Below are 25,309 nucleotides of genomic sequence, written 5' to 3'. Positions count from 1 at the left end.
TACTTTGTTGTCCTGGCCGTTTAGTATATAATGTATATTTTCTCTGCCTCCCAAGGAGGGTGTAGAAACCATAAAAAGTTGTTGTAATTATTGAGTTAGCCATTTCTGAACTTTTGAGGTTTATTCTAGGCCTTCCCTAGGGTTTGGTCGGCACAGGGCAGCGGGAAGAAGGATGAGGCTATAAATACAGGTGTTAAGGACTGATTAAAGGGATGGATTGTGAGAGAGGTACCTCAGCATGTGTTTAAGATACAGATCTATGGCAGTGGTAGCTGAGGAGGCTCAGCAACTGTTTTCCAAAAGCATGAACTGCTATTAAGGTTCAGAAGCCTGAGATTTCTCTTTGTTGGCAAAATGTCCAAATGTTTAGATGGGTGTGGAGATGTGCTTTGCTTACAAAATTGCATGTAGTGACAGAAAATGCTTAAAGTAAGTTTGAAAACTTAATGTTCCTGGTCTCTCTTCTCTCTCTGCCTTTTTTTTTTTTTTTAACTCTTCTACTCCCCCACAAACTCCTGTGCTTTTTGTATATGTTAGTGATTATTTTTCTATACAATTTTTATGGTAATCTTTTGAAAGTTGCTTGGCAACTACTAATTCTCCTTTAGGAGGAGCTTGCATGCAGCAATCCTGGGCTTCAAAGTGTTTCTAACAATACTAGAAGAGAGTTGTGTCCAGAAAGAATCCTGCCTTTCATACCAGGAGGCTTTTGTTCTGGTTAGAAAGGTTCTTCTGTGAGGATTCACATTAAGACTGCTGATCAAGACAGTTCTTGCAAATACAAAGATGTGTTTCCAGTGTTTAAAAAGATTACAATTAAATCAAAGGAGTCACTGGGACTCCATGCACAATACAGGGAGTGCTGGGTTTCTTCTCTCTCACTCTTCAGCCCTGTGGCACAAGGAAATGATTGTGATTTGCCCAGTATAGCCATGGCTCCAGCTTTGGTTCGGTAAGAGCTTTGTTGACTGCTGGGAAGAGACTATGACCTGCCTCTGGCTTAAATCCAACCTTCTGCTAAACCATTTCTCCCTGTGAATAGCTCTTATGCTGACTGTGTTCCCATAAGAACAAGAAATGCTATTTCCTGCTTGTTTTAATAATGAAGGATGGAATATGAATTCAGTCTTGACATCAAAAGAGCATCATTTCAGTTTCCTTGGTGGAGGTGGGAGGTGTTGGTACCTCAGTGGTCTGTCCTTATTTACATCCCTCCCTCCTTGCAACTGGTCTGACTTTCACCCAAGTTGGCAATGGTGAAGTGGGATGATCCCCTCTTTGGTGATACCTGCACAGCACAGCAATGTTTGCCCTCTCTATATACTGATTAATTGTGTCATCTTATGGATTCTGTTATTCTCAGCTTGTGTTTCCATAACTTGTAGCCAACTCTGTCAAATTTAAAACTGGTTTGAAAACTCCTGGGGGCAGTATGAAAACACCTATAATTAATCATGTCAAGCATCTAGTGTGTGTTCAGTAGGTAAATGACAACATGTGGCTTTGCTTGGCACTTCTAGGGTTGTCATGGTCTGTGAAGCTGCACTTAACCAGAGGGTGACAGTAAAGAATGGGGAGGATTTCCAAAGCAGTCTACACATCGTGGATTTGCTTATGCCCATCCCTCTTCTGAAGTTTTTAAGGACATCAAGGCTCTGCAGTTGTCATTTGGCAACTTTCAGAAGTGCTCTCTCCGCTCAAAAGCAGCCAGCTGTGGGATTTGCCTGTGATCTGTGGCCTTTGTAATTTAATTCCCTGGCTGCTGCAGTGTAATCCATAGGATACACAAACTCTGGCAGTTCCTGTTTTTGTTGGCTCTGTTGAAAGTGTACATGTAGCTGATGGTGGATAACTGTGATAGTTCTTTTAGAGCAATACCAACAGCAATTAAACACAGAGCCCTTCTTGAAAGTACGGGATGTATTAGGAATATACTAATGCCTGGATCCCAAAGGAATTTGGGCTCTGATAATCCTTTGAACTTAACTGGACTGGGCATCTACCTAAATATCTTCCAGAATGTGAGCCTTAAACCCATAGGACATTTTAGTCCTGCAGTCATGTGGCCTTGGGGACATCATTCGGCTTTCAGAGGATCTTTTCTCCTGTTGAATGAATTAAACCAAATAATGTTTTATTCTTGTAAGAGACTTCCCTCCCCCCCTCCCCCCCCCCCCAAGGAGAAGGAATTTAAAGCCTTTAGCAGTGCTAAGCACAGAGTATCAAAGGAGGTCGATAAGGATAGATGGTTTCTTTGACAGTTTTGTCTCCCTGCTGTGCCAAGTGACAGCCAACATCTTACTGTAGAGGAAAGCTTTCCACGATGAAAATGGTGGCACAGAAATTCTTTCCTTTGGCCTCATTCAAATACAGCTGATCCTGGTGATGCTTGCTGATGGCAATTTAAAGTATTGTGCATCCTAAGATAACAGGATTCATTCAAGGGCCATCACAACCCAGTGGGGCCAATGGGAAAAGTTAGATTCAGTTTTAGAAGAGCACAGCATAAAGAACTCTTAATGAAATTAGTTCTCTGGTCTCATCTGGCTGTGTATCTGGAAAAACTGCTAAATTCAGCATTTAGTCATGGGAGAGTAAATTATTCTAATTTTATTTATTGATTGAAGCAATGCTAGGTTCAACTAATATCATATTAAATTCTTGCACTGTTCAGCATTGATGTAGCATTTTGCAAATGCACAGATAAATATGTAGGTGTCTTCTGAAAATCTGAGAGATCAATTTTTAGACTGTTTTACAGACCTTGACAAATTAATTAGTGAGGTCATAAAAAATGTTTGCAGAGGCACTTTTCATTAGGACTATCAATGAAGGGTCTAAAGCTATAAAAGGACACTTACCACATCATCTGTCATTAGATATTTTTCACAAAGAGTGCAATGTATACAAAGAAGGATTCTGTATGTAAATACAGAATATATGTTTTGCAGTAGGCAATTTTGCTGGTGGAAAATTAGAAAAGTCCATGGTTGAGTACCCTCATTGAGACCCTAACAGAGAAATTGAGGGTTTTATGGAACAGCTTTTCTCCATTCAAACTGGGTTTGAATAAAGAAGCATCAATACATGTTCTCATAATGAAAGTTTGATGTGAGCTATTTGTTTTTGTGTGCTTGTGTTTCCACTCCATTTTTCGAGATGATGTAAAGAATCTTGAATGTTAAATGAAGAGAGTAGTTTGGTTACAGTTTTGAAGTGACAGGCACATTCTGAAAATCCTGCTTTTGTTGTTGAATGGACTTTGCTAAGTGGCAACATTTCCTCATTTACTTGGATAACCATTTATGAATACATGAATAATTGAGAAAAACCCCCCAAAGACAAAACTGACCAGCAAACCCTGAAACTTTAGGAATTTTTTTATGCTTGTATCTTCTCCACTACAATAGAAAGCAGCAGGGAACTAAAGAGGGCAATGACCAAAGAGTAGCATGCCAGCATGGGAGCAGAATTGCAAACTTTTCTTTGCAAGAATTCCCTTCTATCCTGCCTGCAGACCTGGTAACTCCTTAAGCATTGAGCATGAGTTTCTTTTGGTTTGACTTGTCAGCCTGAAGTGCTATATTGAATTATTGGACAGCCAAATCAAAGGTGTGATGATATAGTAACACTGAAGTTAAAACTCAGTGCATAGCAAAGGAAGTAAATCATGCTAATTGGTAATATTATTAGTAGTAATTTAATAATAAATAGAGCACTATCATTACTATTTTAGTACTATACTAAAATACTAAATAGTATATAAAGTAAATATTAATAAATAAATTTTAATAGTACACATTAATTAAAATAGTATACATTTTCCTTGGTACCTCAGTGATAAATCTGGCTGATGCTGAATTTGCTGAGAATTTTTTCTTGAATTTAAATAAGACTTGGAGTTGAAACCTTGCTAACTCCTATTTAGTTCCTGTAAAACTGAAAGTCAGGTTTTTCAGTCTATGATTTACATCTGCCAACGTTTCTTTTAACGTTAAAAATAATAAACAATAATTTTAAAAAAAGAAATAAAAAACTAGGCTGCAGTTCCCTGAATTGTCTTCACTAGAGTTATGCTGAGGCTGCTGCTGCCCAGAGCCCTGTGGTGAGTGAGGAGCAGGAAGGGGCTGTCTCTGAAGGAGCCAGGCTGGGCAGCAGCTGCAGTCCTGGTGTGCTTTGTGCTCCCTCTGGCACCTGCTCTGCAGTCCAAGCACTGCCTTGTGCAGCTCAGACATGTGCATTCTGAATTTAAACACCTGATTAATGAGGAGTGCTAGGAGTGATACAGGACTTTCTCAGCTTTAATTGTGAACCTGTTTTGTCTTTTCCTTGATCCACTAGACAGCATGGCTCACCCGGGAGTGGGCTCATCTGGACAGGCTGGTGCAATAAATTCTGAGAGGAGAGAGTTCTCCATGGGTGTGTGACAAGCACTGCATCTCTGGCTGAGCCACTTTGTAATCACTGCCATCTAATCAGTGCTGCTCTTCTAATCTAAAAATGAAGGTTTCCTGTTTGCAAAAAAATTAGCAATTCCAGTCAGGCATTTTATCTTAACCTACAAGGAACAGATAACAGTATGCAGCAGGTTTTGGTCAAGCAAAAGCAACCACAAAATTTATTATGTGGCATGGGTTCTCATTCAAACTGTTCCTAAGGTGGATGTCCTTAGCTAAACCTTCTCCTATGCCATTAGCCAAAAACTCAAATGGTTTTAAACTCTATTCTAATGAGGAGAGGTTTTTAAAAATGTGTTAAGCAGCAAAAATTGGAAACATTTCAAAGAGAGGACAGAACCAGGAAAGGTTTATATGGTGATTTCCCAGGAATCACTTTTCTAAAATGTGATTACTCTGTCTGCTTTGCTTTCCTTCAACAGGATAATTATAGACAGACGTGTTGGGATAAACTCCTCTATGTTTAGGAATCACTGAAACACTGTAATGCTGTGTTTATGGAAAGCCTGTAAATTAGCTGTGAGCACTACAGAAATCATCAGTGTGGCTCAGCACACATGGGGTTCAACACCCACAAACAGGCTTTTCTTGGTGAAAATGGCATTTTTGTTAGACTCAAATGCACTATGGGTCACTTAGGAGCTATGTCTCTCTTCCACTTCTAATTAAAACAACTCATTTAAAATAGGAGGAATTTAATTTTCTCTTAATTATTTGTAAAAAGCCCAAAAGTGATTTCTGTCACAGCCTTTTAATGACAGAAGAAAATGCCTTCCACAAAACATCAAGGCTCTTCATCCAAGAATGCATTATGCCAGGAGATTTTTAAAGGAGTCATTTACAGATCTGGAAATTAAGGATTCACCCTTTTTAAGGTCTTGAGAAAGAGGCTTGCACCCTTTTTATTACAAGGAAATGGATACTTGCTTTCTTTTAGCAAAAATGAATGTTTTCTATTCCTGGGTATCAAGCAGCTAAGCACTCAGGTACTGCAAGGCTTTAAATTTAAATTTGGACTGTCAGAATTTTCTAATCTGAGATTTATCATGTACGGAAAACAGGGCATGCCAGATCTGCATAGATGGCGAGAAAGTTTTAAGTTTTGTGGATTTTGGTTTTTTGCTTACCACTTTACAAGGTTGGTAGAAAACTGAAAAAAAAGAAGAAAGTTTATATGTAGTTTTATTTCATAAGTGAACCATAATATGCTATTTGCTATTCAAGAAACCCTAGAATGTGGTTGGGTTATGTTTGGAAGTTGTTATGACCATATGCCAGTTCAGGTATAATCCTGTCATTAAACTCCAGTATTCCCCATCCGTTCCCTCACCACCTCCTGATGACAGTATCTGGATTTTTGTATCAATTTTTTCCTGAGCCAGGTTTGAATAGTTAAACTCCTCTGAGACTGTTAATGGTGATGGATGTGATATACTGATCATAAGAAAAAGACCTCTGTGTTTTGGAGAAACATACTCCTAACACGATAATGACTCTACTGGGATCCTTCATAGATCCAGAAATAAAGAAGTTGTTTAGGTTAAAATGTTCTGGGAAATCTTATGTAATTTGTCACAGATAGTAAGTTGGGTATTTGCTTTCCTTTCATTACAAGTGCAGGTTTTACAGCTGTAGATGCTGACCAGCTGTAGAATCATTTGGGATTTTGGATCAGGCCTTTACTGTTTTGGGATTTTGCTTCTAAAAAACTGCTTGAAATACTGTTCTGGAGATTGATGAAGTCTAAAGGGAAGAACATCCCTGCAATCTCTGTATGCTTGATCTGCATGATGTCTTAGGAAATTTGCTACTCCTTTCTGTAGTGTTTCATCAGTCTGCCTGTGTGCAAGTGTGGTAAAGCTAAGTTAAATTTATGTGGGTACACAGACTATTACTGACATGAAAGACAAGCATGAAAGCGCTGTGGAAGAATTGTAGCCTGAAGAAAATTTCAGCCAGTCCACCTTCATTAACTTTAAGTTGCCTTGGCAAGTCTGAGGTGTAATCTGGAGAGAAACTTGGAAGGCAGGAGGCCTGCAGAAAGGGAATTGGGATGTGAAGAGGAATTGTGACCTGGGTTGGAGAGGGAATACACACAGAGCTCAGAACATGACCTGGGTTCTGAACAAAACAAGCACTGAAATGCTTTATCCCTGATTACCTTCTATACAAGTCTTCAAAACTTTCATGCAGATTAGTGTTGCTATTCCAGTGCTTAATTTGGCTGATGGGTAAATTATAGGTAATGTTCTTCTGGTCATTACTGAACTAGAAATCACTGTTCTTACCCTCTTCTCAAAAAGAACTGGAATAGTTCTGGCAATATAAAACTTGATTACAATAAAGTCTGATACTTCAGCTTTTAATGACTAAAGTAGTAAATGTCTTTGTTTCTGTAATGGTTTCATAGTTTCTTCAAATTATTAATCACCTCTTAAAATCATCTCTATGTATGGAGTGAGTGTAACAGGAGGAATATGTTGTTGCTGTGTGTATATAAACATGTTGGTGTTTTGGGGTATCAATGGGGATTGTTACTGTGTATTTTATGAATTATACATGTTATTGTTCACGTTTTTTATATGCAGTAGGTATATTATGTAACAGAGTCCAAAAATTTGTTCTAAACTAGTTTTTTTTTACTTGGCCTCCGAATGTTGGATGGAACCTAGGAATGTATAATGATGTCCCTTGGAAAAGACAAAGTATCTGCAGGGAGCTGAACAGCTTTATAACCTTCTGGAATGTAGAACTTGGTTGAGGAACAGATTATTCCTGAGGTTCTTGTAGCTGCAGTCCTTACTTTTAATCCTGTAACTCCAGTCAGCTGGTGTCACTTGGAACACTCAAATTACCTGGGTTCTGGTGAGCGTGCTGTTATGCCAGAGGGAAGTGTGCTAAGCATGCATAATGAACTGTCATGACCTTATGTTTGGAAAGTGTATGCACTTTTTCATCTGTTTTGATGGAAATTACATCTGTTATTCTTTTGGCTAATTCCCTTGATGTAGTTTTAGCATGTTCAGTTGATTGCACTGATTAATTGGTTGCGTCATTAGTATTTAGTTTTAAATGTCCAGGTTTTCATATTTTTCTGTAAAGTCATATTAAAAAAACTCCCAACAAAACAACAAAATCCAAAAGAAAAAACAAAACAACAAGGTGCTTTTGATGCTGGTCTGCACAGCCAAGTGAGAAATACCAAGGGATGGTCAGAGAGCTGTGTTGTCTTCTAGTGTAGCAGCATTACTTGGACTGCCTGTTCAAAATATGGAAAGATAATGTCACATCTTTCTTTATGCTGGGCAGGAAAACCAAAGATGAAATAATGAATTTATTTGTTTTTTTCTGATTTGGGCAGGAATTCATCCTAAGAGTTGAAGCTACTACTTGCTGAGGGTGAGGTCTGAGTGTAACATGTTAAGAAACTGTGGAAATGTTTAAATACTTTGGGAAATTAACTCATATGCATTCATACAAAGGCATGGACTTCATAATATACCTGTGTGTGCATTTAGCAATTTTCTGAAAAAAACTGAAGAGATGACAAATCTCTCTCAAATTCCCAGATGGTGGTGTTAGCAGTCAGGCCCAATTTGTATCTCCTCTGCTTGTGGGCTGAAAAAACTACAGCATTTTTAGCACTGTCTTCTCAAATTCTTCTCCTTGTTGTATTGCAATCTATACAAACAAGTTGATGAGAATATCCCTTATGCATCCATTTAATTTCCAAAGGCACCAAGGTATGTACAAATATCATTGCTCAGCTGAGTGTTCATTTTGATTTGGTAGTCTCATTTTGAAGTAATAATTTGAGCCTTCTTTATGAAGAGGCAATACTTCTCCATATATGCTAATTTCTGCTATAGCCCCAAGCATCTGTATTTTACTTTAATTATGTTATGTTTATTTATACCTAATTCTGTGCTTTGTGTTGAATTTTGCTCATGAATACTTCATAAAATCTGTGCTTTCTCAGGGGTTTAGGTGAGGTTGTAAGAAATAACAATTTTTCGTAGAAAAAACAAATGGGGTATTATAACTGATCACCACAAGCTGTTTGATGTTTTCACAGAGAGCAAGAAAATGTTAGTATGTCTTGTTTCTATGGAGTGACTGTATAATAATAAATGTAAGTCCTTAATGAGATTGGTCGGGCAAAAAATTACAAGGAAAATGTGCTTCTTAATCTTCTGGAGGGGGATGAAACTCTGCAGAAGTCTTTTGGTGTACATAATTCTACACATACAGTGTAGAATTTAGTATGTAGAACATAGTTTATCTTACAGGCTTGAATTTTTTATCAGATGTCAATAGAATTTACCATTTTTCAGCTTTAATTTTTATTCCACAATCAGATTGTGTTATCTGTTGGGACACTAAGATAATTTAAGTCAAGTTATATCCTGCATTTTAAAGTTATATGCTGTATTATGGGCATGAACACATTATCATCCATATGTAGTAATAAAAGCACTTTTAGACCAGACTTATGATCACTTGAAAGAGATTAGAAACTATTTCTGTATGGATGTGTTTAAGACATTTCATAAGGTGTGGCATTGTGACATGATTTCTGCTAAACTCTTCTACTTATTGTTGGGGATGAGTAAATTTTCCAGGAGGAAAGATTTACAAGGATATACATTATTCTGTCTCACTCTAAGGCTCACTCCTTATTACAAAGAAAACCTGTTACATCTTGGAAACTGAGAGCTGTTGAAATGTAGTTTTTGTGAAAATCCCTTTTTATGATACAGTCACTTTGCAAATGCAGTCTGAAGTGAGAGACATTAGTGCTGGCTAAGCTACATTATGGAGAGTAATGGACAATTATTGCTGTAATTGAGTGACTTCAACTTTTATTGGCCCTCCCTAATTTTATTTTAAATCATGTTATTCTTAGTATTTGTTTAATAAGAAGGGTGATTAACTTGAAGAAATGGGCTTTTGTAAATGGCATTCCTTAACTGTTTGTGATTTGTGTCCAGTCACCTGTCACATTGCATTACTTCTGCTCTCTGCTTTTCTGTATTTTCTGACAGAGAGCACAAATTCAAATGATAGGACTTCCTGTTTATGTTTTCAAATGGAAGTGTTTCCTTTAGAATTGGATAAAACTTTCATGTTTAATATTTTTATTGGGAACTAGTGGTTGTCCAAATTTTTACTAATTATAATCCACAAATAGTGAAAGGTAAGATTTGCTGATACCTGTGAGCGAGTTAGTTTTGCACTGTTCATCTATTTCCAACATTCTGAATGTTTGTCTCTGGCTCTGTACCAGCTCTGGACAGCAGAACTGGTATAAGATGTGTTGGAAATAGCTGAGCTGTCACCAGAAATGGCTTTTAGAAACAGAGTTCCAGATGAAATTTTAACTCGTGGGACACCTGGTAGGGTGTCAGTGGGAGCTCCCCTGACTCCTCCTGTCTTGTGGTGCTTTCTAACATCTTCCCTTTCTTGTCCAGGCCTTTAATGGGGAGCTGTTCCCTTTTCAGTGGGTGGAATTTTGCTCCTCGCCTCCACTCTTGTTATCCAAGATCCTTTGAGTAGCTCAGGGATTCTGAGTTCCTTGCCAGTGATTTTGCAGTCTGTGCCAGGCAAGCTGAGTAGAGAAGATCCCTGCTGTGGGATGTTGGCCCACTCCCTGCAGCACGTGTTTGGTAACATAAACACGGTCATTTGTTCTGTGCATGGTTTATAGAGACGCTTTTGTTCTGAGCACCCTGCTCCTGATCTGATCTTTAGCAACCCAATTTACTCCCCTGGTGAGGCAGGATCAGAACGGAGCTTTCCTCTACATGAGTGTGTTTCTGCTTTCTCTGAGGTTTCTAATGGACTGACAGACTGTTGCCATGTAGCAGCAAATGTCTATCCATCAGGAGGAATCACAGGTCTCATGGGATTATCCAGGTATCCATCTCCTGAAGAGCTTCACGTGGGCGAGCAATTCAACTTTCTGTAGAATGGAGCATGTCAAGGAATATGGCAAAGATGTTACATCTCAGTTGTCTTTTCTTTCCCAGTTTTCAATACATACTGTGCAGAAAGACTGACTTATTTAGTAGGGATTTGAAAAATCAACACTTTTCTCTCTAAAATGAGCTGTATCTGCCCCTGAACACAGGACAATCCCTGCTTGCTCCAGAAGACCATCTTCCTTGCAGAAAAGGTGGAGATTTACCGCAGCTTAATTATTTGTTTTTTAAAAAATTATCTGTTAATGTAACATGAAGTATTATTATCTGACAAACTTGAAATTGCATTGCTTATATACAGAGAATTATGAGTCATTGTGAGGAGGGTCAGAACTGCCTGGTGAGAGCTGTGCAGCAAAGTCTTCATCTGTTCTTCTCCATTTCACTTGTATTTCAGGAGTTCTTGTGGAATATATTGCAATATATTGCATGGAATCAGGTCATGGCTTTTGTCTTTTCCTTTCTGGTAGTACATCACAGTAAGTCGTTGTGAAGATCAATCCTAAATTACTTAATGACATGTTTAACAGTAGTGAAATAATACACCTGCTGTGAACATCAGGTATCGCATGGAAATGCCTGGGACGTTGCTTTCAAGTCAGTAATTTTCAGACTGGATTTTGGATGCCAGAAGATCCATAGGTTATTTCTAAAGGACCTGTAAAAGAAGAGCAGTCTTCATACTTTGTAAACTTAACAGTACTGTTCTAGCGGATGGCAGCGGGGGACACAGAGGCAAATCAAGATACAGTTCAGGGGAAGTACGTTCCCTTGTGCCTGTCACGCTGAAATCTGAACTGCATCTGCAACTTTCTTAACAAGCTTTGTTACATAAGGTTTCTGAAATGTAACAAGTACTCATCTTTTATGTGTGGAACTGAAAGCATTTAACAACTTGTAAGAACAGGTGTTTTGTTTGTTAGTCATCCTACACAAAAAGGTTTTTTTTCAAAGGAACCCGAAGGATTGGCATCTAAATCCCTTTGTTCTGTTAATGAAAATGAACAAGAACTCCCACTTTGTGTTTGTAGAGAAACTATTTCAGTTAACTGAGCATGAAACTCTTTCCTGAGGACACACAGAGTAGCAGAAATAAAATGGGCATAGATGAACTGTCACATTTGTACAGATGCTCCTTTCTGCATAAGCAAACCCACCCCTGATGACTTCTGAGCACCCTGAGCTCACATTGAACTTAGATGTGATGGCATTTGCATATAATAATTTTTGTTACTTATTTGTGTTCAGTACAAGGATTATAATGATTCTCTCTTCAAAGATAGATTGTGCAGGTTAAGGAAGATGTTGTCAGTCCTCTTCACTTTGTACAAACATTTTTTTATAGCTGGAAATGAGATACTCAGTTTGCTGTAACACTGCAGCATTTACTGTGTGTGGTGTGACTGTTAAATCCATACTAATTTCTAGAAAGAATTACTATGCCTTGTAAGGAGACAAATAGTATTTTGAACATTTTCTTTCTTGATGTTGTTTTCCCTCTGATATTTACTGTAAATCAGAGCCATTCTTAAAGATATTTTGCCTCTGCGTAACTAAGGAAAAGTAACAAGCTAAGCTATTTCACAGAAGAAATAGTTCTACTGCCTTGTAAAGTCTCAGTAATTTGAATATATGTTGGTAAAGCTTTTTTGCCTGGAGTATTATTTGCTTATGAGAATAATGCTTGTCAAATCTCTTGATGCGTGATACTCTTGCAACTAAATAAATTGGTGCATCCTTAAACAGAATGCCAAAAAGAAAATGTGAATTTAAGTCAAATGTGTGGGACAGTGTGGGTAGAGTCAGAAAAAGTAGGGTGCATTAGGTTTTTTTGTCTGCACATTTCAGTTACATTACCTCACCCTCCATCACAGGATGCAGTGAATGCGTATGTCCTTATCTGGAATGCACAGTGATGGGCGAAGCTGTTGTATCTGCCTGCAGCTGAATTCCACAGTCTTCCTATGTACCTTCTGGTATGGATGCAGTAGCTCTGAGCACTGGAGCCCTTGCAACTGCTTTAGCACAATTATGGTTTGTTTTGTGATTATTCAAAGGCTCTGCAGTGAGTACCAGTGAAATACTGTTCATTGTTGGTGTATTTTGTGCTACCTTCTTATCAGTAGGATTAATTCTAGGATAAGCAGTTAGTCACCCTCTCCTCTTGAGCTAGGGTGATATGTAAGTAGGGATTTAGATCACGTATCAGAAATTTTGTAAGTGAACTTGCTTCTGACCTGCTGCTCTGAAATGTACAATGGAAAAAGATATTAATTTCTAGATTGATAGGCTGATCCCTCACTCTGAGAAACCCTGTAATATCTATTAGCATAACACAAGAGCAGCTGTAGCTTTGCCCAGAGGCCAAAGATGGTGCCTAAAGAGGAGAATGTAAAGGATAAGCATACATGGAATTTCCCTTGAGTACAGTCCCTTCTTCAGATCTGCTGATTGTACCTTAGAGCAGAGGAGCGTACCGAGCATGGAGTGTTTTAAAGCAGTGTATGTGCTTTGGGTGAGTTACAAGGGTTTTGTCACTTTGCCTTCCCAAGGCAGGTGAGTCAGGTTTGCACCTTTTCTTGTTTAGCACCCAAACTACCTGGGGAACCAAAATGCCTGTCTTCTTGAGGAGATCAAGAGTCTTCAAACTCTTATCTTCCTCTGATACTTAAATTTATCCTACAAATCTCTGTTGCCATGGAAAGCTACTTGGAATGGCTCCCTTGAGCTCTGCTCAACCTTCCTCTTAAAAAATTCCCTTCCAAACTGTCTGTTTGCCCTCCTTGGCTTGTCTCTGGCTGTTGGGTTTCTCTCTTTGGTCCAGTGCTGCTGAAGCAAGTTCACAGAGGTGCTGGTCCAAGATTTCTGGCTCATCAAGGAAAAGCACCTAGTTACAAGCACATGGTAGAAAATTAAATTTGCTTTATATTTTTTTTATTTGCCTAATGTTTTATACTCACCATTTGGTGAAAGGGGGTGGAGGAGGAGGTTGTTTGTTACCTTCATTTTTACTTGTTAAGTGGAGATATATGGAAATGACTTAGTTAATGGTTTTCTGGCTTCTCATCCTCAGCACAAGTGAGAAGTGTTTTAGCATTCAGTTGAGACCAAATGTTTTCAGATAAGGAGATGATGTCTTAAGGCATTTTTATTGGTATTCAATGATGCTTATCTTTCTATATAGTGTATGATATTTATGCACACATGCAATGCACACTGTAAGTAAACAGCCTATTTGGCTGAATTCAACTGCTATTAAATCATAAATTGTTACTGATTTTGGATTTAATGCTGAATTCTTGGCCATAGTATTATTTAAATGTTATTGTGGGTAGGTAAGGTTTTGATTCTGTTTACAGGATTAGTAACATTGGATGGTGTTGTTTTTAAAGCTGCTGATGGCAAAAGCTGTAAATTGTTGTAACTTTTGTTGGTGTGTGAGCTGTAAGTGGTTTGATATTGCAGGATTTTCTTGTGCAGTATTTGTACTAGATAAGAGATTCGAGCAGAGAATTATACTTATCCTCAACCACCTCAAATCCTTGTTCTAAGCAACTTTTCCTCTAGGTTGGGGTATACAATACATATGACAATGACACTGTAAAATGATATAATTATGCAAAATGTTTAGTGTGTTGCATACCAAATAGCTGGAATGAACATTTGTTCCAGGGAGGAATTATTGCATAGCATTGATTCTTGAAAGTTTCCATAAGCTGTTCAAACAACTTATACTTTTTGATTGCACAGCAATAGTAATACAAACACATCCCATTTAGCTAAAATATTACCACTACATATTTTAATTTAGCAGATACCCAAGAAGATGTCAATTTGGATTCTAGCGTATTCTGTGGATGGCTCACAGTAATTTGTGTGCTTGTTTAAACTTATGGCCAAGGTAGAGTGAAGTCAATATGGGTGACTGATTCTGAAAAGAAAATGAATTAGGCTGGTGCTGTAAAAAGCTGTTAATCAGACAAAATGTGACCACTGTGCTTTTTAAAGACTAATGATATAATCCTTTGGGGCAGTAAAGTATCTAAGTATTAACTATTACAATAAAATTTTATTTACTGAAAACCTAAAAAATATGTACTGGCAAGCTTCACTTCTTATTTAAAGAGAAAGATAAAGCACTGTTCTTTCATTTGTTTCTTTTTGGAGTTGCTTGGAAATTTTTAATCCCTCTTTGTGTCAGAGATCCGTTTGACTGTACCAAAACCTGGCTATCTGGGAATCATTTTGAAGCTGGTTGAACTCCATGTACAGGGCTGATTTCAGGAAGCATAGCCATTGGCAGCAGGATTGTTGTCAAGATTTATAATTAGACCTTGCTGTCTGCTCCAAGAAATAATACAACTCACTGTAACCTAAATGCTTTGCTTTTATATCCGTTGAAGTTCCCCAAATTGCCCATGAATCAAGAGAAGCTCATCCATGATGGTCTTATGGGAGCAGATGAGATTCAAAGTAAATGAACTAACTGATTAATAGGTAATTCTCCACAGCCATAGAGTGCAACTCGAGGAAGGTGAGGTATTCCCCATAGCCCAGTGTGTTGTTTGGGTAGTAAAAAGCAGAGTGTCTCAATACTGATATGAAACAAGGGAACATCAGTAAATAAAGCCCTGGCGGAATATGAGAGATAGTGGGGATGGACAGTCTATATACAAAGATTTTTATCTATTTTCCAGAGATCCATCTGCCTTATTTGAGTGGTATCCTTCATACATCCTATCTCTTCATGGTATTTTATTTCAAGGGATGAATTATGTGAGTTAAAAGGAGCTACCAGTACTAGGAGAGGAAAGTTACCTCGACTTTTCCTTTCTTAAAATGTCTGTGTGTGTCCCTGCTGGATTTCCTGAGTCTTGGCCTTTCACTGGGCTAATTTGCAGGCTCGATGATGCTCTCTTAATGCTTTTTATTTCTGATACCTGGTGAACAGCCTTCTATGAGCCTGAAAAATGTTTGGTGGTTTGTTTTTTTTTTTTTTTTTGTTTCCAAAATGCACCTAGGCTTTCCTCCTTGCAACAAGTGCATTTTGATTGTTTTGCAGTAAAATCATGGTTTGGGGTTGGGTTGCATCATTTCATTGGTTCTTTTTCTCAGCCAAGGAGGTGACCTGTACAGAACAAGTCACTGTCACTGCGTTCTAAACTTCCTCATGTTGCCATGGAGAGAGCTGGAACAGGGCCCCATTTTTTTTTCTACAGCTGTCACCAAAACTTTGTTTTGGGGTCTCAAATGTGAATTGTTGGCAGCTGAATGTTCCCACACAGCAGAAAGCCAGTTACTTTCACCAGTATTATTGGAGTAACTTCACAGCAATTGCCTTCCCTGTCTTTGGAAAGTCATTAATTTTCCTAATTGCTCTCCCATCATTCATAACAACTGCTTGAAGAGGTTTCACTGAAAGGACAGACTCAAGAGCTCTCCATGTGAACTCAGGTGTTCCTTGAGGCGAAAGATGTGCTCCATGGCTCATTTAAAATCATTTTCCTATGGAAAATGAGGTCTTCTTGGACTCTTCAAGAGACTATTTACTTACATCAGTTTAGTGATGACTAATTACATGAATAAAGCAGAAGGACACTGCTTATACAAACCATGAAAAAAATCTGGATTTAAAAAATGGCAAAGCATTTATCTGCAGTCATGGCAAGTGGCATAAAAACAATGATACTCAGCTAAAATCCGTCCTCCTTGCTGCCCAATATATTAGGTGAAACACATTTTTCAATATTTATTTTCTGAGTGAAATACTGACAGGAAGTGAAACTTGCATGCAAATCCCATAAAGGTAAAATATTTTAAGATAATGCTGGTTACACTGATGTACAGAACCACATGACCCAGCACGGGTTAAAGAGTCAAGGATTTATATTCAAGAAATATTTGAACATACGAAACAAATATATGTTTTTTGAAAATACTTGTTATTCTCCAATATGTTCTTTGCAGGCATCAGTACCCTACTTCTTATGTTGGGGTTTGTTTTGACCCCAAAAGCTGCACAATAGCTGCTACTTATCCAAATAGCACAGCAGCTCCATGCTACCTTTTTTGTAGACCCACAACTTTGCCCTTCCTCATTGAAATATTCATGGTGTAAAACATTTCTGTACCTGTGGAAACTAAAGTCTATCTAGAAAGGAGGCATCTTTTTAATAAACTTTCCATCAAATACCACCCCAAAATCCCTGCTGATTCACGTGAATCTTTCCAGGGTTTTATTGCCTGGTCACAGGCTTGTTGGCTCATTTCAGCCGTTGAAAGCATTTTTCACTTGTCTGTCCTGGTTCATCAGAAGCTCACACTGAGACACCACAATTTCCAGTATTTGAACAGTCTGTGAAAGAAAACCCAGATGTGTTGAAAACCCAGATGGTGAGTGAGGTCCAGCCCATGAATGGTTCATGAACTTTGTGCAAGACTAGTAATCTTCCATAATTAGATTATTTCACTGTAATGGCATATTGAGTTACTTTCATTAGACATGATACTCTACTATTCAAAAATGTAAAGGATCAAACCCAGATGACTCTGCAACAATCTCTAGAAACTCTATTCTCATTCCTTTGTCTTTGTTTGTTTCCTATTCTGGTACCAAACAAAAAAAAAAAAATCGTGACAAACTTCAGCTATTGTAACAGGCCTAGATAAGCCAAATAGGTATTACAACACTAAATGGATATATTAAAAAGGAAAAAAACCCACAAAACCTGTTATCTAGCAAAATTCTTAGGATGATGCCGTGACCTGAAAATACAGAAGTCTTTGCGAAATGAATTCCTGCAGATTCCCTCTGGAAATGGGAAAGAACATGCTTGATTAAGCCAGTGCTAACCTTTTGAAATCATGTTTCTCTGCTATTTGTTCCTTGAAATAATAAAAGGGGACATGTCAGACCTTGGAAAGCCATAATGTACTCCCTTGCTTTCTACTGCCCTTTTCTAACTTCAGTGTTCCTCTCCTAGAGCAAACTTTTAAAATAAAAAGTAAGGTCTTGGGTTGTCCTTTTAGTTGACCCTTATACATTTTGTGGCTGTGCATTTGCACCAGTTAAATTATGGAGTAAGGAAATTTCCACCCTTTTTCTGGCTCTGGTTTCACCATGTGTGGGGCCAGAGTGGTGACAGGTCCTTGGGAGGCAGGTATTTTCTGTGTTTCGTAAGAATAAGTAAATTATTTCCACCCTCACATGTTGCTATACTTTGTATGAAAGCACAGAATTTTGTATAATCTCCCCCAAATTGCTCCCATGGTGATAATGGAGGAGTTTTCTCCCTGGGCACCTCAGTGAGCTGTTTGTGTTGGGAATTGCGTGTTCTATCTCTTAATGAATAGAGGCGGAATTTAATAACTTAAGAATTCAAAAATATGCAGGGTGTCTTGGAGTAAAGGTTTTCCTTTCAGCTCTTCCACTTCAGTGCTTGCATTTACTGAAAGTTTGGCATGGGTGTGTGCCCTTCTACATAGAAAAACCCTGTGGCTGGGGCCTGGATATTTAAGGTAGAGAAATGCAACTCACTTCATGTTTACCAGGGGATCAATGCACCACTTCAAGTAATCCAAGAAAAATGGTACCAAGTTAACAACCTGCAAGATGCACTTTTTTACCTACATTTGAGATCAGCACAAATAATTTTGTTCGGTATATTTTTGATGTGATGCTAAATTATTCAGTTGAATTCATGACTAACCTCTGGCTTTCATTTTTCCCAGTCTTTATACAAATAGTGAATAACTACTATACTGCATTAAATAGGGAACAGCTTGCACTGTGTATGGAGACCTGGCACCATGTGTCTTAAATCTTTATGAGAATGGAATGTCTAATTTACAGTGGTGTAAAATCAGAGAAAAATGATTTTTGCTGATCTCTGTGAAAGCGAGTAAGAATGAAGCAATTAAGATAACTTTAAAGTCCTACTTGTAGTCCTGTCATAATAATCTTGTTGCTAGCTGAATAAACTCATCCTCTGGATTCCTTTTTAAACTCTCTCATATTGGTTTTTGCTTCCTGTCATAATATGGTCTTACCAGTGAAGGGACTGTCCCTTGCTATGTCTGAGGAGTAGAAATTTGATTTGGTCCTGTGTTGACCCCAGTTTTGTTCTGGTTTAGCATTTAATTTTCATTTGACAAAAGCTATGCTAGTGTAGATAGTAAATATTTCTTTCCTTAACTGACCAACTCCTGCAGCCTTTTCCCTGGTAGGCACAAAGCACTGCCAGGACTTACCTCAGCTGTAACAGCAGCTGGGAGTGACCCCTGCTGAGCTCATGGAAAAGCCGGAGCTGGGAAACCAAGATGTCTTGAAAATAGCTGAGGATGAGGTTTCCAGAGAAACATTCCTGTAATTTGTTGGAACTGGGGAAGTGAAACATGCAATTCTGACAACAGTGACAGGTTTATAGACTTGGTACACTAATTAAAAAGCAACTTACTCTAATATGTTAATCTATAAATGACAGCAGCAGGGAGAGCTGCGCTGCTTTGTGCACAAGCGTGGGAACGTCGAAGTGCCCTTCTCCTGCACCACAGAACTTTATGTCACATGCAAAATTCAGGAATAACATTAAGCAAGAAGCAATTGAAGGATTACTTCCTCCTGGTGTGAAACATATGGGGAGATGTTTTGCTGTAAACTGTACACTCATGTGCAAGAGAGAAACAAAAAGTTTTCATTTGCTCTTTACCTTCTCTTTTCATGGCTGGTTTTTGTTCCCATGATTGTGGTGGGATCTAGCTAAGAAGTTGAAAGAGAAAACTACTTCTTCCTACTAAAATTTTACTCATATTGAGTGTATTATCTTGGGATTGTCATGCTTTGAGATTTATCTGAAAAATTCCTCTGTAAAAACTTTCTTGCCCTGGATAAAATGTACCACTTCCTCGCAACCTCCACCATTAATCTCAGTAGCTGGGGACATTGAGGAATGGAAAAAAATAAATTTCTGGTGTGCATTTAAAGCACCTCTGATATTACATCTGTATTCCTATTTCAGCAATGATTTAGATGGATGTCTCAATACATGAGAAGATGACAGTTAAATGAAAATAACAGAATAATTTTGATTTTTTACAAACATCACTCTAGTTTGCATTTGAATATAGAAAATTGGAACTTACTGTTTTGTTACACATATGGAATTTAAGTCTGTATAAAGCAGAGGAATAATAATGCTTTTTGAAAAGAACGTGAAGCTTGAAACCCCCCAAAATGAAAAGCTCTGTAGATGTTTAAGAATACAATAGTTGAATCTGTTACAGTTTTATTTATTTGCTATTTCTTCACTAAAGTTCTCCCTCCCCCCCCCACCCCCAGTTTAATGGATATGTCCTTGAATATTCTCCTTATAGTCATTTAAGTATCTGCTGAAGGTCCTAAGGCTACAGTTTGCTTGTAATCTTCCGTCTGTTTCAGATGCATTGTAAATACATCAGGTCTTCAGCTCTATAAAAGCATCCAGCGAAGTCAGTGCAGTTACATGGAATTTCTTCAGATGAGAATATCACTTGTGATATTTGTGCCTCCATTTTTCCTGAACACAAACTTTGCACTGTATAATTACAGGCTTTTCCAGCATTTTAATCACAAATTGATCATGATTGCCAAAATCATCGTTGATCAGGATTTTGACTAGACTTCACATTCACAATTATAGGAAACAGGTTCTTGTAATATGGGTGTGACCTTTACAAAAATGTCTAATCAAAACTCCTTTCATAAACTGTTTTCCTAACATAATATTTACAAAAGGAAAGGATTTATTTTTATTACTTCTCTCTTGTTGTCAGCCTGCTGCAATGGTGACACAGAGCATTGTGCTCAAGACTGTTCTTAATTGCCAGGGAAGATGCCAAGGACTGCTCTAGGTTAAAAAATGTGTATTTACTAGTTAAAAGGTCACACTAGAAAATGTCCACCTGATTGTTTTCTGTCCTCAAATACTTGAGTTGCCTCATTGGAGAAGTTCCTTGTCATGCACAAAGGGCCAAGGTGTATGTATTGTTTGAAAGAATTATTCCACTGCAGCAGTAGTCATAAAACACAGGTAGAAATGGGGGAGAGTGAAAGGATATGGATAGAGTCTAATTAATCTACTGTAAATTATTTTACTTTCTACTGTAATTTAGCATAATCAGAAATAGAAACCAAGATAAGAGTTGGAGAAGAAAACTGAAGTGATTGCCTTTGCATTACAGTGTTTTTTATGCTCAGTTAGGAAGCTGCAGCAAAGCTGGATTCATGGCACTGTCTCTAGATATCTACTTTGCTTTGTAATTGTAAATCAGTAATTAAAACATTAAATGCTGACTCTGAGCAGCTGTTCTGTGTGCTGCGTTCCTTTAGCTGTGAATGTCCCCATATGAAAATCTTGCTTGCTTGTTTTTACGTATCCAGGTACAGGGTCACCAGGAAATAGCTCCTGGAAGAATACAGCAATCAAATATTCCTTCTTCAGTTCCTCTCCAAAACATGTTTTATAACGTGTAATTAACCCACAACATCTCAAATCTGTCTCTGGCATTCAGAATCTCATCTTTGCGGTACCAAAGAAGCCATGGCAGATGATTTCATTACCACCAGCAGTGTGTATTTTATACCTTCAGTATCAGTCTTCAGGGTATGACACAAGTTGTAAGACTTTTATTGCTGTCAAGCTATATAAAATCCTGGTGTCAGCTTCTTAACACTTGGAAAGTAATAACACTCCTCATCTTCTATTAAAAAAAGTGCAGACTGTTTTCCTGGAATAGATTTGCAGAGCTTGCAGAGCTGAGTTATCATTCTCACTAATATTTGTATGTTTAACACCACCCTGCCATGAAACCCAAATCAATTAATCTGTTTCTGTTCCCTGCAAGTCTAAAATAGGATAGCAGTTTGTGACCATGATCATAAAACTCTTTAAATTAAAGGCACCGTATGTGTCTTCCATCAGAAGCCTGCATAAGAAATCTTGAATGATTCATATCTTATTTTTAAATCATAAGCTTTTGTTTCACCAGGAGTTCATGCTTTCTGTTTCTGAAAATGATGCAGATAAGTTGCCTCTACTGGTCAAGAATAAATACTGAAGTAAAATAAAAAGAAAGAATTATACTGCTTCCCATGTATCGTTTTGGCACTCTAATTATTGTATGTAAATGCAGAATGTAAAATTCAAAAATAAATTTAGATCTTACAGCAACTTAATAAAAATCGACTACTGAAAGTGTTTGGAAATTTAGTGCCAACAAAATTAACTGTGCTGCCTATTTCTGATAATGTTAAAATAAGCAGCACCTGCCCTTATGCTGTATAAAATGTTATTAATTCTGTAAATCATAAGACAAATATTACAAACCAATCTGTGCTGGGCAACATTACAGAGCAGTTAGAGACTCCGGGGCCATTGTTTGAATTTACTTCCATTTAAGTCCTTTAATGAGGATGCTGACAGATTGCTGGTTGTCCTTGGAGTCCCATCTTGTTAATTCTCCATCAGGCATCAATGGGCCATGTGCTCTGAATGGAGCAGGACCAGTAGTGAACTCAGTCCCTGGGGACAGAAAATCTACTTCTGCATAGTCTGAAAGCTTTCTCCAAGTCTAGTGAACCTTGGAAATGAAATTCTCTCAAACATTATGTCTGGAAGTACAGAGCTCCTTCAGCATGTATACAGCATGAGCATTGCACTTTACTTCCATTGTAGCAACAAATTGGTGTGAGTTTGTTGGCTTGCATTCCTACATTTACAGGATTGTAAAACTTCCTGCTGGAGAGTTGTTTAACTGTGGGTGGCTGTCCTTAGGGAGCTTCCTCAGTAGCTACTGATCTGAGTTGTTGTCTTCAAGTGATCAAGCACTTGGAAATTTCCTATGTAAATATTGGTTTGTTACTTTTTGGCAAATATTTTAATTAGCTGTAGTACCTATGATCAGTGTTGCTTACTGATGATCGGAAAATGATAAACCGCAGCGAGTTACTGGAACGCAATGGAAGTTTGGTAGCTCTGGCAGAACAAAGAAAGCAGAATTAGAGATTCTCTTCCCTTTAGAGTTGTACTAAATTACTAATTATTTGCTGTGTTTGGTATTCTAGGATGTCATGTCCACGTTCTTCCAGTTTGGGGCTTCCATCCAGCAAGAAGCCATTATCATGCTGAAGATCATGCAGGATTACGACTGGCACGTGTTCTCTCTGGTGACCACCACTTTCCCTGGATATCGAGATTTCATCAATGTCATTAAGACCACTGTGGAAAACAGTTTTGTGGGCTGGGACATGCAGAATGTCATCATACTCGATACTGCCTTTGGAGATGCCAAGACCCAAATTCAGCTGAAGAAAATCCATTCGTCCGTCATCCTGCTGTATTGTTCCAAGGACGAAGCTGTCTACATCCTGGATGAGGCTCGGTCCCTGGGCCTTACTGGCTATGATTTCTTTTGGATAGTTCCCAGCCTGGTTAGTGGTAACACAGAAATCACTCCCAAGGAGTTTCCTTCAGGACTCATTTCAGCAGCTTATGATGAGTGGGACTACAGTTTAGAAGCTCGGGTACGGGATGGCCTTGGGGTTATTGCCACTGCTGCGTCAGCCATGCTGGAAAAGTACTCCTTCATCCCTGAAGCAAGAACGAGCTGCTATGGACAACTGGAGAAAAATGACCGGCCCTCTCAAACCTTGCACAAGTAAGGATGATTGCTTTGGGTTGTTTTTACCTATGTAGCCTTGGCAGTTTTCTGTTCCACTGCCACTGTATGCTTTTTGAAGGAGAATATTGTTTTTTGCTAATCCTATTGTGCCTATTGAGCAATGGTTTTCAGATGTTCCGGGAGAATGTGCAAGAGGACTTGCTGCACTGATAGTTGTGCTCCTGGAGATGATGTGTGCTGTGGAGAATAAATACTTCTCTGAATCTAATGTAGAAGGAATTGGAATTGGTCTTAGAGGGTGTGAAGCTGAGTTAACAAAATTGGATTGTTGTGTACTTTAACGATGAGGTAAAATTGCCACAGTGCTCTGGAGGCTGTGCCTGTATCACTTGCATCAGCAGGAACCTGGTAATACTTTAGAAGACAAGCAATGTGCAGTATTAAAGAGCTGTCCCTGGGTATTATAGAAGTATTAGAATAGTTAGGCAGCTTTTATCACATAAGATCTGAAATCTGTCCCCTCTACTTGTAAAGGTATATTTTTTGTCACCTCCAATAGAATAACTGTAAAAATTAATCGGCATTAATCCAGGCTGATAGAGATGTTTCTCTAAACAGTTTCTCAGATGGGAACTGCCAAGGTTTAAATCAGGATTCTTTTTTTATTATTTTCCTTTTAATTATCCCATTTAGACATGATACTCCTGATTACTTCTATCTAAAATGTTGCACGGTAATATATTTCTTTATCTGGTCTGTGAGAGGAAGTAGGGTATCTTGCATATTTTTTAATAGCTCTTGACAATATGGAAGCTACCAAGCAGTATTTATGCCATTTGTTCTGACCAAGTCGTGCAGATGAAGTGATTTCTACAGAAAAGCAGGATAGAATTGGCACAGGAAGGAAAGTTGGTGCTGATTTCAGATACGAGATTTTAGAACAGTTTTAATCTTGAGATGTATTTGCATATTTAGATTAGGAGCTGATTACCACACGATGTCCTGGAACAGTTGTTTTCCATGAAAACAGCATCTTTGCACACAGCATTCTTCAGAGGCTTTCTTAAAAGCCAAATACTACCAAGTAAATGGATTTTAGCATTTCCTTAGCGAGAACTTGCCTTTAGTATGACACTTGCAGGTTTTTTTGTGCTCCCTTTTCCCCTTTCCTATTTTTGAGCCTCTGCCACTAAAACTACAAATTCCCCAGAGACGTTGCAGAAAACCCACAGTTCTTTTCCTGCTGCCCCATTTGGCCCCTGGGAGTGGCTGTGTGGCCCAGCAGGGCTCTGGGAAAGCCCTGGTGTGTCCCTGGTGTCAGGGCAGAGCAGCTGGGAGGCACTGCTGGGAGGACTGGCCTACCTGCACCCAGCGTGGCGTCCCCGTGCTGGTTCTTAATGCATGTGCTGACAGTGCCAGGGAGCACTGAAAGCATCCTGTTAACCAAACTCTGTGCCTTACCAGTAGGACCTGACCTACAAACAAAGGAGTCCACTATTAATAATTGAACTCCAGTTTCTGTGAAAGTTAAGTTGGATTCTGTCATAACTGTTGGGGTTTAAAATACTCTTGGAAGAGGCACAAAAACTTGAACCTGTTTTGAAAAAGGCTCCCACCCTATTGTTTGGCTAATACACTCGTGTATTAAGTATTCAGTACTCAGCATAATCTGTATTTCTTTCAACAATCTTTATTTTTTCATTAAATCTGCATGAGTACAAGAACAGGGCTCATGAGTGCTAGGGCAGTGAGATTAGACTTCACCAGGAGATTCTGCAGTGTGCATGATGCACCCAGGAATTATTAATAGGAGAAGCTGTAGTGCACTGTGGTTAAAAAAGTCACTTCCTGATGTGAAACACTGAGCTATGAAGTAAAAATATATTTTCTGTACTGGAGATTCTTTGAGCTTCTCCAACACCACAAGAACAAGCAGCAGGCTATTTTTAGTTTAGAAATGTCAGAATTATACTAAAATGAATAAACTTTAAATAGTCTTTCTTATGTAATAACTCCCCAAGACTGTTCTTGTCACATATAATCTGCTAGAAAGGTAAGTATATACAAGCATTTACCTGTACTAAGTAATCTCAGGAAGCTGACCAGTCTCTCCCTGCCAAGGTGAATTTCATAAATTCATTGTACTTTCTCATCCTCAGCACTAAATTGTAGCTTTCTACTTCACATGACAAATCAATGCCTGAATCAGGGTTT

The 25,309-nt window shown here is 38.4% G+C and overlaps 1 protein-coding gene across 4 annotated transcripts in view; it reads left to right on the top strand.

The window, feature by feature from the left end:
* The window catches only part of GRIN2A (glutamate ionotropic receptor NMDA type subunit 2A), a 184,348-nt gene that overhangs the window by 96,898 nt on the left and 62,141 nt on the right, over positions 1 to 25,309 (top strand). For all 4 annotated transcript variants that reach the window (XM_069029955.1, XM_069029954.1, XM_069029953.1 and 1 more), the window contains one exon: positions 22,539 to 23,131. In XM_069029955.1, coding sequence (XP_068886056.1) covers positions 22,539 to 23,131 — 593 coding nt within the window. The remainder of the gene's footprint in view (positions 1 to 22,538; positions 23,132 to 25,309) is intronic.

This window comes from Aphelocoma coerulescens, chromosome 14 (assembly GCF_041296385.1).
Source record: "Aphelocoma coerulescens isolate FSJ_1873_10779 chromosome 14, UR_Acoe_1.0, whole genome shotgun sequence".
NCBI lineage: Eukaryota > Metazoa > Chordata > Aves > Passeriformes > Corvidae > Aphelocoma > Aphelocoma coerulescens.
The sequence above is the reverse complement of the archived record's forward strand: the minus strand, read 5'-3'. Positions and strand labels throughout refer to the sequence as shown.